At 37.3% G+C, this 12,821-nt stretch overlaps 1 protein-coding gene across 1 annotated transcript in view; it reads right to left on the minus strand.

Annotated features, from left to right (window-relative positions):
- Window positions 1–12,821, minus strand: part of DDX10 (DEAD (Asp-Glu-Ala-Asp) box polypeptide 10) — a 200,785-nt gene that overhangs the window by 160,745 nt on the left and 27,219 nt on the right. Inside the window, exons 10-12 of the mRNA XM_004689285.2 lie at window positions 6,220–6,321; window positions 4,217–4,304; window positions 681–769 (exon numbers count right to left, since the gene is read on the minus strand). Of these exons, the coding sequence (XP_004689342.1) occupies window positions 681–769; window positions 4,217–4,304; window positions 6,220–6,321 (279 nt within the window). The remainder of the gene's footprint in view (window positions 1–680; window positions 770–4,216; window positions 4,305–6,219; window positions 6,322–12,821) is intronic.

Consider the following 12,821-nt stretch of genomic DNA (forward strand, 5'->3'; position numbering starts at 1 on the left):
TGTACTTCGTCGATCTGCCTGTTCTGCTCCCCACTCTGTCTCTGGTGAAGCCTCTCGCTGCCCCTGAACCTCTGACCTGTACCCTAGTTCTGTATGCACAAATAAATAAATCTTTAAAAAAAAAATCCTAAAATTACTAAACACAAGACCAAGAGCTCATTTTTCATGTAATAGTAACCTAGCTACAAAGCAGGGACACTTTGTCTTGATAACTGACTACCTGCAAAACAAAACAAAACACCAAGAAGACACACAGAACATAAAGGCAGTAAAAGTTATGGGAACCAATCTAAAGTAAGGAAAGACCTGACAAGAGAAAGAAACTAGCATCCAAAGTATAAAAAGACTTATCTGTGGTCTTATTTATGGCCAACATTTCAGAGAGCAAGAGGAATACAGACTACTTAAAAGATTTCAAAGAATGCTTATCAACTGTTGTCCATTTCCTTTAAGGCCAACTATTGTGAGTGAAACTAAGGAATTTGTGCATGAAACTTCTTCCTGACAACCAAAACTAAACACACTCAACTACTTTATAAAATCATTTTATCTGCATGTCTAGCAAATTCTGTTAAAGAAAGAAAGAATGGCTTAAACTAGGGCTCTCACAGACCTAGATTTGATAAATTCCCTCTGAGGATTCAAAATTACACAAATACAAACACAATATCAATACTTACAGAGCATATTCAGGCATAGATAACTTGCTCACATTAAATACTTCCTTATCCTTCATCAGGTACACAGAACGTATATATGAAACAAAGCACTGTAAAAATAAGAGGTTTATATGTTTGACATAGGTAGTCAGAAATGGAAAGTAAACAGAGAGAAAGTTAATCAAAATAGTGAAAAACCTCAGGCTAGTTGAGCAACTCTTTATTCCAACCCCCACCAAAACAAAAACAAACCAAAAAACCACATTTTTAGAATTACAATATTCAAAAACTTTAAATTTGGTTTGCAATTCAGCATAGAGTATCACCTCCTTAAAAAAGCTATTCTAGGCCCTCCCTGGTGGTGCAGCGGGTTAAGCACAGCACTGAGAAGCTTTAAAGCTACTTCCGCATGAGTTCGATCCCTGCCTGCCCTGGAGGAGATCCACATGGCGAGGCAGACCTCTCCTGACCCGCCTGCCGCTCCCCTCAGCAGTGTACTTCGTTGATCTGCCTGTTCTGCTCCCCGCTCTGTCTCTGGTGAATCCTCTTACCCTCTGCATCTCTGGCCTGTACCCCAATTCTATATGAAGAAATAAATCTTTAAAATAAAAAAAAAAAGCTATTCTAGGGGCCCTCCCTGGTGGTGTAGTGGGTTAAAGTGCAACACTAAGAAGCTAAAGCCACTTCAGCATGAGTTCAATCCCCACCCTAGAGGTGATCCACATGGCATGGCAGTCTTCTCCTAACCCACCTGCTACTCCCCTCTACAGTGTACTTCACTGATCTGCCTATTCTGCTCCACACTGTCTCTGGTGAATCCTCTCACTGCCCCTGCACTTCTGGCCTGCACCCTAGTTCTGTATGCATAAATAAATGAATAAATCTTTTTTTTTTTTTAAAGCTATTCTAGGGCTCTCCCTGGTGGTGCAATGGATTAAAACACTGCATTATGAAGCTCTCCCTCCAAAGCCACTGCAGCAAGAGTTGGATCCTCAGCCAGGGAGCTGACCCACATGGTATGGCTGACCTCTTCTGACCTGCCCACTGCTCCCCTCAGCAGTGTGCTTCATCCATCTGCCTGTTCTGCTCTCCACTCTTGTCTCTGGTGAGTCCTTTCACCCATCATACCTGTACCCCAGTTCTGTAAGCATAAATAAGTAAATGGGAAAACACAGGGTTTAGAATAATGCAGATAAGGTCAGTCTGTATCTTACAAGCTGAGCAAGTTACTTGTTTCTCTAGCTAGTAAAGAGAGAGTGTAAGAATTTCTATTAAGTGTTAAATAAGAATAAACTAAAGTAAAATAAAACACATGTAGACTACCTAGCATATCTTCTAGAATACAGTGAATGCCAGTAAATACTAGAGGTTAAAAATTATTTTTAGTAGCCAAATGATAATTTTTCCAATAATAAAATCTTACCATATTTAATTAAGTGAACCTTAATTTAAAATCATGACAAGAAAAGATTACACTTAGAGCTTTCCTTTTCTATTATAATCTAAAGTAATTCATCATCATCATCATTTCAACTAATTGTCATCAACTTTTAATATAGTCGTTCTGTTTGTTTTTTAGAAAAACAAACCACCACCACCTACCTTTATGCCAACTATACAAACCAAAATTTAAACAGGGTCCTAATTCTCAGTCAGTTTGTAAAATAATCAGACAACAAAAATGATGAAACACATAGAAGTGAATGTTTACTATACTTTGTATATTTAATGCCCATTTTCCATAGTTCCTAAACTTCACACACTTTCTCTAACTTTACACTAATGCTTTCTTCATACCACTCCACATCTCCAGAGGTATCAAAAACCATGCATGACTCCATCTCAAAAATAATTTTCCCCCTTCAATTGTACACAAGAAATCATCCCAGTTGCTTATCATTTTGTTCTATCCAGATTATAATCAAAAACTTGAAAATTACTTTTATGAAACTAGATAGCTTGCTGCTGCTGGCAACACAGTTAGCCATTCTGCTAAACCATGCGTGACACCCAATAAATTACATCATTTATTTCAATGTGCTGTCCTATAATCTTTGTCTGGGAAATTCATTTGTTGTATTCACAGGCCAGCATAACATTCTTCCAATATTTCATATTTCCTGATTAATGATCTCATGACCTCCCAGCTATCCAGTTAAGTCATGACATAAGAATCAAGTCGATTTTTAAATGTACATACTATTTCCAAAACTTCTGAGATAAAACTCCTAGCTTGAAGTATGTCTGCTAGCCACAACACACATGCAAATGCTTGCATGCCCAAATACATGCTTGAAAAATTCAAAAAGAAAAAAATTACCAATTTGTTTAAAGTTCCTTTTCATTAGATTTCAGGTGAAGTGAGCTTATATAAGTACAATTTTGCAATTTTAATAGCTCACTAATTAGTCATCTTCTATTTTAAATATAATTTCTCCTGATGTAACATATGACAGTTCTGAAAAAAAAAAATTAGATCTGGATTTGAATCTCAAGTGCCACTTAATGGTCATGTGTCCCTGGAAAACTTTAAATTTTCTTGAAGTACTACATACTCTTCTATCATACAAAGTAATAATCACCTACCTCATGAGTTGCAGAAGATTAAATAACAACTCAGACTGTCATGGACTAAAGTCATGGGCTAAAAGCCAAGTACGCAGAGTAAGCACTCAAATTTTAGCTTTCATCCTAAAGGCTGAGGATATCCACTTCAAAAGCACAACATAACTGCCTAGATATTGACTTTTTCTGCTCAGACACTTCTGTTTACTCTGGAAGCCCTCTCACTAACTCATTCTTCCTTTTCCTTCCTTCAATGGAAATTCAATCTGTCCTCTGAGACCCCCTCTAAGTCACTGCTGATGTCTATGGGAGACACAATGTAGACAGATTTATTTTTTACTTTTTTACCACAATATAAATAAAAGTAATGAAAATAAAGTATTTTGGATCTTAGTAGGGACCCAAATATCTGTCCAGTCAAAAGCTAAGATAGCTCTAAACGCAATCCAAAAAAATTCCACATCTTCCTCCTCCAAAAAAAAAAAAAAAATCTAAAGAAAAGTTTACCCAAAAGTAACACCTTTGTGTATTTGCTAATCAAGAGAATTTCTAAGTGCAGGAAAGCTATTTGGAAACATTACATCATATAGCTCAAAATCTCATCCCTAAAGACAATTTACAGAAGGGTCTATGCTTTCTAGAAATTTAATCTAAAAGAAGTTCTACAAGTAAAATAGTTAACAGACTTTATTGAAACAATCAAAGGTCGTTAACTTTATCAGGTATAGTAGAAAACAGATCACGGTGCACTCAATATTTAGTTTTCCATATGTCTAACATTATGGATGACAGATGTTTCCAGTAATATATGTCATGTATACTATAAAACATATAATTTTAAATGTTAAGTAAAATAAACTTACCTGAAAATTATACTACTTCAATATTTGAAGCACAACCATGGTACTGAGAAGTAGCAGACAATGATAAAATTTAACTGTACTATATGCTGCATTTCAATAAAGGCATCCAATTGAAAAAAAATGACTTACCCTTTGAGCTCGTTCTTTTAAATCTTGATCTTGAGCTAAAAATGATTCCAATTTTTTCTGGATGTCTATAAGTTTTTCTGGATTAATTCTTTATAACAAGAAGATAAAGGTTAAAAGTAAGACATCTCAGTTTCAGACACTGAAAATAGTACACAGCATTTTCCTGTTTTCTCAGTGTTATTTTTAAATCTATAACATCATTTCTCATCTATGAGCCAAATTAGACTGAAATCACACAAGACATAAATTTGACTCTTGCATATGAATAATGCAGGGAAAGAAATGAAAGAGCAGACATTTTCTCTAAACACTGCATGCTGAGTGAGTGAAAGATATTTAGGTTAACATGACAATTAGCATTGGTTTCTGCCTAAGTCTAAAAATGTATAAAGTAGCGCTCACGGGAGATGGATCATAATGAAATTTAATGTCATTTTTATAGGTATTTTCATTTGCAGTTAAATATTAAAAAAAATTCAAATAACAAATAGCCAAGGGATATAAATACTGTTTTCTTTATCTAAAAGAATAGACATAATAGAACAGAATTGCTACATAACTCTGCCCAGGTAGGCTGTATGCAAGAATGAAATTCTTATAGGGCTCCCGGTTTCACAAAAGAAATCCCATTTGTTCCCCTGATTCCAGATTCAACCCTTTGTTTCTGCAAAGCTAGGGTAGTGATATATGGTAGATGGTGATGGATAGGATATTTGTTTTTGTTTTTCAGCTACAGAAAACTTTAAAATACTAAGGTAGTCAACTTTCAGTCAACCTCACCAACAGTCAATTCATGGCCATTCTTTTTCATCTAAACCCCTACCCCTTCCTCCCAATGATCTTCAGAAAAATCAAGTCAAGGTGTTTCGAGCATCCCAATACAAGAGAGACCCTCATCAATTCTGCTAAGACTCAACCTAAATATTCTCAATGACAGGAAAGCATAATTATCAAGTGGACAGACAACCGTACAAATAATTTCATCCAAGAGGTTTAATCCTTTCTTAACAAGTTCTTGTTTCATCTTACTTTCTCCACTACATGTCTTCTGGAAAAGCTTTAAAAAATTAACAAACCACACAGCGAAATAGATCAGAGAAACAGGGATTTAGAAGTACATAAATAAGCATTATAATGTCATGGCTTAAATAAGTTGCATGGCTATGCAACTTAAAAAAAAAAATCACAACCTAATTAAAAAATAGGCAGAGAATCTAAATAGAGATTTCATAATTCAAAAGCAAAAACTAAAGCAAAAACTCAGTATCTAGACAATATATCTAGACATAAAGATGGCCAACAGACACATAAGATGCTCACCATCACTTATCATCTGGGAAATGCAAATCAAAACAATGAGACATCATCTCATATCTGTGAGTTGGCTATTTTCTAAAAAAGACTACAAAAAACAAGTGTTGGTGAGGATGTGGTGCCTCCTCGTACACTGCTGGTAAGATTGTAAATTGTTGCGACCACTATGGAAAACAGGATGGCCGTTTCTCAAAAAAATGTAGAAATACCACATGGTCCAGCTATTCCATTTCTGGGATCTAGCTGAAGAATACAAACACTCACTTGAAAATATCTTCCTGACAGTATGGGTGGAATCTGAGAGGATTAAACTAAGTAAACTGAGTCTGGTGAAGAAAGATAAATACTGTTCGACATAATTTACTTGTGGACGAAGACAAAAAATAATTAAAAAAAAAAAATGCTTAGGCTTACAATAATCAGGGATAACCAAAGCAGCAAGGCAAATAGATGGTGGGCAAAGGGCTAACAACCGTCAACTACATAGCAACGGACAGAAGCTGCACTGTGGCAGTGGTCATACTGCAATACATCCAAATGCCAAAGTCAAAAGCTGTGCACCTGAGCCTGAAGCAGTATTATAAACCAATGCAATCTTGATTGGACAAGATAAAAATCAGAAAATTAAATTTTTTTTTAATGATGATACCCTCACTTTACTAAGAAAGCCAATACCAAGTAGTTCTTACTTGATTTCCTTCACAGGTACTTTCTTCTGAAGAAGCTGCTGTACCATCCCTTTTTCTTCTGAGGGAAGCAAAATTAATAAAGCTTCACCACCCTCTTTGTACCTAAACAAACAAACAAAAACCTCAGCAACCCCTTCTGCAGTTTACATTTTCAATTTGATAACAGGTAACACAGAAACAAGCTCACCTATCAAGTAAATATTAGTAGCATTTTTTGCTTCTATGGCTAAAAACTAGGATTCTGAACACTTTACATGAAATTTTTATCACTAATATTAATTCCTAGTAACTTGTAGGCTAAACCATAGTAGAAGAGCTAGAGCCTAACAAAATAATCTCTTGAACAGCTTTATACCTATTGTAGAGTTTCATATTCAAGCCACTGAGGTTTTATAATAACATCAGTCATTTAATAAACATGGGCCCAATACATGAAGGAAAACAAGTCATTCAGTTATAAGAAATGAATCTCCACTCTGGTGAAAAGCTTGCTCCCAATGCATGCACTTCTCTCCCCTTCTCTCACCTAATAGACTTTTACGCCACACTACCTCATTAGAAGTTTGTACCTAAGAGAACAGCCACACACCCAAAATCAGGCTTCTTGTGCTACCTGGTACAGACATCCCCAACACCTCAGGGTCAGCCATTATTGGTGAACAGTAAGAGAACAGAACTGGCTAGTTGTGGAAATTTTTTTAAGGAATATAGAGAAAAGTGCTCTAAAAATAGCTCAATTCAGTGCTATTAAATATGAGAAACAAAATTTCTATGCTTAACCAAATATACTACTTACTGAGACATTCTGTGCCATGCCTAGATTGGGAAGACACAGGATGTACATGATTCATGCCCCATCTTGAGTGACCTAACAATCCAGCTAACTAGGTAAGACAAATGCATGATTCAAGAGAACAGCCCCAAATGGTAAATCAGTACCTGCCAAAGGCCAACAACCACAGCAATAAATACTGGACCAAGAGGTGAGAGACAGCAAAGGGTACCAGCCAGAGAGAAAGAAAGGGTCATAGCAGGTGGAATTTGATGTGAGCCTTGAAAATGGTTAGAAAGGAAAAAGCTAAGTGCTCCTGAGGGGTAAAGGATGCATGACTAAAAGAATGGAAACCAAAAAATGCAAGGCAAACTTGAGAGCACAAACACAAGAGGAGTAACTCCAAAGAAGTCAGCACACATAAGGAAACAGCAGGAAGGATCACTGGGCAGATCTGCCAGGAGGACTGAGGATGCTATGACAGAGAGATTCAGTACAACTTCTGCAGGCAGAATTAAATCACTAAATACTGGAAGGAAAGACTACCTTTGCTGACTTACTGTAGTGAACTCTGAAAACAGAAGGACATTTTCTACCTAACTTGTTAACATCAAATCTCCATTCCTACACGTAACATAAAATTCTAATGTAGTGCCTTTACACAAGTGTGTGTGTCTCTCCGTGTACATAGACCCATAGAAAAGTATTACAAAAATATTGTTAGGTGTTAAAAGAGCTCTTCAAATAAATGTAAGAGAATATGAAGGATCACCAGTTGCCAGGCACTGAAACCGAGTGATAAAGCACACGTGCTTCTGTCTGTCAGAGCCGACTCACTCTTAGGACAGATGCTGAAACCAGCACTACCCAAGGAGATAAAAGAACATATAGAGAGCTCTAATAATGTAAGTCAGGATTCAAGAAAATGACACTTAAGAGCTAAGACCTAAAATACAAAGGAATAAGTTAAATATTAAGGGAAAACCAAGTTTCCCAGGATAAAAGGGGTAGTGTTCTCGTCACATATTTATTTTCTCTCTCTCTAGGTTTTCTAAAGGCAGGTGTGTTAAACAGTAGAAAAGAGTAAAGCTGAACAGACATTTGCTACTTTTCTAAATACTAGTTTCATAACTGAAAAACAATACCTTTCTTGCTGTATTTTAACAAAACTCCCAAAGGTTCATCTTCATTTATCAAGAAGAAATAAGAATTTAAAGTAATCTCTAAGCAGTGTTGGACTAAACCTTCTGTGAAGACCGAAGTCATCAATGTGAAACCATTAGGTGACACCTTGAGCAGAGAACACATCAGAGTGACATGCACTGGGGACAGAGACCAGTGAGCACTGACCGCAAGGCAGCACACTTTTCAAAGAGTCAAAGAGCACCCAAGACCGCCAGACTTAAATAAAGTCAGTTATCTTCAGAAGTAAAAAGGCCTATTTCAAGTGACCCAAAAAAGGACAATTAGGAAGAAGAAATCAGTAGCTGAAAAATAACTAATACTTTTAAGATTCTATTTCCAAACTCAGAGCTAGAAAGATGAAATAAACTCGGCCCCATTGTGACACAGGGGTCAGAACGCTCTTGAGGCTATTTTAAAACGCATCCTCTGAAGGATCTGAGTTTCAGACAGACATGTGGACAGTATGTGTACGTCTCGTGTGCCATTCAGTGAGCACTGGGACCAATAGGTGATGACAAAAGTCATGCAGGGTCAATTGAAACCACCCCCCACCCAAAAAAAAAAAAAAATTATAGCTAACAGAATATAAATGTAAGGCTACACAGGTTATGACAGAATGCAGCAGTGGAATTTAGAGATTCCCAGAGAAAAATGAACAAAGACAGTCCAAAGTTAAATCTCTTAAAGTAAGCATTTATTAAAAAACCTCACTGGCCACTCTACCTACTTTACATCAGACATATCTTTTTCCCAGAAATAATGTGAAGCAAAAATTATTTCCCACATACTAACACCCAAAAATTTCCAGTAAGCTTTTCATCTAAAAAGAAAACATACACACATTTCACTTCTTTTTAATGCCTACAAGGATAGTCTATGCGTTAGTTTTTAGATTTCAAAAGCAATATTCAAGGTCCAAAGCTAAGTATATGTATAAAGAGAAATAGGTGTTCTTTATAAGACCTGTATCTTAAAGCTCCATATATTTAAACAAATTATTTTAAGAGACATTCTAGACACCATATAAAAAGCCCTGCAACTGAAACACAACAAAAATCTCATCTTCACTATCAGTATAAACACATTACATTATATATCTCTTAAAAATTTATAAAGAGCTTCATTTTACATTAACTAGCCAACCTTAAAAACAAGGAAGCAAATAAAAAGTGAAGTTTCTGAAAGGCCAAGGTGTTGGCCTTAAAAAAAAAAACACAACTAATTGTTATGTATCAGACTTCAAACTTCCAATTCAGGAATTTTTTTTTTCAAGCTATTACTGTTACCAGTAAGCTCACCTCTATACCCTCCAGCTCACCAATATTCCCCAGGAAAGCAGGAGCTCCACATCACTGGTGCTGGAATCCCACAGGTAATTATTTCATTAAAATATCCTTGAACTTTCAAAACATGGTTGAGAAAGGGGAGGGGTGGGGGTGGAATGCCCAGTCATTTGGCAGTTTGCCATCCACCCAAGAACCATTAATCCTTGACTATTCAAATTCAGATTCCCTAACTCAAGTCCCCATCTAACTGAGTCTTTAGTCCCTATGTTATAGGGCACCTCAATTCAGAGAGAGGCACCCCTGAAGCCCCAAAACCTGCCTGCTCTAAGTGGGTTCTGCCATCCGCCGCAACAAGACAAAACATATAAAGCTTTAATGAAAAGTGACTTTAATACAGTGAATATACAATATGGAACACAAAGAATGTAACTTCTAAATCAAACACCTGAAGTTAACCATCCCCTCGTGGGCAAAAGTCAACCCAAAAGGGATTGGCCCAAAGCAAGGCCTGAAAGCCTGCCACAAGACTAAAGCACCTTCTGGCCGGGACCCATGGAAAAGGGTCAGAAATGGCCAGACAAATCTGAGAGGAAAAGAGCAAAATCAAAATCAATATAAACACTGCCATAGTCACCTCCCTACAGGTATCTCACCCACATCTGCCTTAACCAGTCCAGGGTCAGGAAACAAGCCCGGTTTCTTCATCACATGTTTGCTGCTCCATGTGGCTTCCTTAGGTCTCCTTCTCCATCTGCCTTCCTTCTCTTCTTCTCTCTCCTTTTTCTCTGCTCAGTTCCACCCTCCTTCTGGGTGGGGCAGGGAACCTGGAACTTCCCTTCTCCTAGGGACCACCCAGTTACACCTAGACACTAGTGCATTCATCCCCCAAGGACTCCTAGAGCCTGAGGTGGAAGCGTTTATAGGTACCTGCCACCCTCAGTTCTCCCAGTCTGGTATGCCATGTTACAAGTCATCTTATAATAGATAAAATAATTCCATTTAGAATTATTTCATTTTTTTGGAATTTAAACAATTATATATGCAAACATGCATAAGATCGCTTCTCAGCCTTTTGGCTAAGATCAAGTGTAGCAAACATACATAATAAATTCTCTAAGTGGTAGGATTTGGGTAGTCATTTTTTAAAATTTACATAATGAATGAGCATTATTTTTGTAATAAAAACAAGTGGTTAAAAAAAAAAACAAACCCTTACCACAAAAAACAAGTAAGAAATCTGCTCTCTAAATCTAAATCTTTTGATTCACTTACTTTATTTAACACTATCTTAGTGCTACCAATATTAGTGTATTTTCTTGACTGTCAAATTTGAGGGCATTGTTAATTTACCTTTCATAACTAACATACATTTCTACCTAAGCACTTGGTAAGTGAATGAAGGCAGATGAAGTATTGTTGACACAACTTCTAGTGCAACACTGGATCTGGAGTCAAAAAGAACTGATTTCACACCCCGACTCTACCATTCACTGGCTTTATAACAATAGATAAAGAGCAACTTTATTACTATATACTGCTTTCTTATTTATCAATTAAACAATCTAAATGCAAAAAAAAAATTACCTATGACTAATAGTCATCACAGTCCAAATATAGTCAAGAGGTAAAGAAATGTAGAAATCATGGGTCACACGCTGTATTACTGTATTAAAGTCCCTTTTCATTAAAGTTTTATATGTTTTGTCTTGTTGCAGCGGATGGCAGAACCCACTTAGAGCAGGCAGGTTTTAGGGCTTCAGGGGTGTCCTTCTCCCCCTGTCCTGGAACAGATTTGCTACCCTGTAACAGTACCTGTGGCACCCAGCTCCAAGAGTCCCTGCCGCCCTAGAGAACATAAGTTAGCTATGCAGGAGCAACCATGCATGAGGCCATAGGAACCAGAGTCCACCTGGTTGCTCTTGCACAACATGAAACAAATGAGAGCTTACTACAGACAAGAGGGCGTCTTCAGGCCCACAGCAATGTGTGATAAATGGTTCGAACTTTAAGCCACTAGGTCAAACAGTAATTCATTGCATAACAGTAGATGTAGGATTTGTGATTCATCAGTCTCGGTGAGTATCAATGAGATCTCGAATGCCGATCACATGCCAGCCCTGGTCTGAGTACTTGGTATATCAATTAGGTTTGGCTTTATGGAACTTACATTTCAGCAAGCAGAATAAGAACCATTCTAAGTACAGCTCTTATGTATTTAAAGGTGTTAAGCGCTATGGGAAAATAGAAAATGGGAGGAAGGTAAAGAGGTGTGGATGGGGGAGGTTAAGAAAAATAACCATGTTGATACTTGAGGAAAAAGCATTTCAGCATTAGCAGCAGGTAATGTGAAGGCCCTACGGTGCCTGGCATACAGGAGAAAAACAGACCAAGTAGAGCACAAGGAACAAGGGAGGGAGAATATAAAAGAGGGCTATGACAGCGGTTTTGAGCGGTAGAGTAGACGCCCAACAGGTCACTGGCTTCACTCTGAAGCAGGAAGCCATCAGAGGAGTAATAGGATCTGACTTGTGTTTTAAAAGGATCTTTCTGCCTGCTGTGTGGAGCACAGACAATAGGAGAGCTAGGGGAAATGCCTGAGAAAAATGCCGGAGAAATGTGTCAGAAACAGCAGCTCCCTATTTATCTCTCATCCATACTAGCCAGCCTCTGCCCTGGCTCCTCAATGCTTCTTGATGCAAAATTGAGGATTAGTTTTGCTCTTTTATTAAAGCTTTAAGTTCTGTCCAACAAAGGCATATGGTCTCTATGTAGGGAAGGTCATATAAGTAAGCCCCAGCCTCAACCTCAGAAGGTGGACTGAAGATCAAGTCTTCTGCACGCTAAGCTAAAGAAATAACACAATTTTCACTAGCAAATATTGTTCCTGTCATATATCTATGGTATACACAGTAAGCTTCAGTAAATTAATGTTCATAGGAATCGTCTATTTCAATTTACAACCCAATTAAAGACACAGTTAAATTATCTTCTTCATAGTCTGTTGCATAAAGCAACAATATTTTCCACAAATCAACCATGAACTCTTCACAAGTTATCACATTAGAAATTTTAACTACTTTCCATTTTCATATTTGTTATTGATCTAAACTGCTGCCAATGATTGAGCACAAGATAAAAGACTGGCCTGTGCTGCCCCCTAGTGGAACTACATTCTCCTACCTCAATTTTCCCAAACAAAATCCAAGAACCACAAAACCCAACAGGGCAAATAAGGCTCAGTTGGAATATTGTTGAAATTATTTTACCAATATTGTAGAAAACTACAAAAATACAATCCAGGGCCCTCCCTGGTGGCACAACGGGTTAAAGCACTGCACTGAGAAGCTAAAGCCACTTCC

This window comes from Condylura cristata, unplaced genomic scaffold, assembly GCF_000260355.1.
Source record: "Condylura cristata isolate star-nosed mole 26May11 unplaced genomic scaffold, ConCri1.0 scaffold00025, whole genome shotgun sequence".
Taxonomy (NCBI): Eukaryota; Metazoa; Chordata; class Mammalia; order Eulipotyphla; family Talpidae; genus Condylura; species Condylura cristata.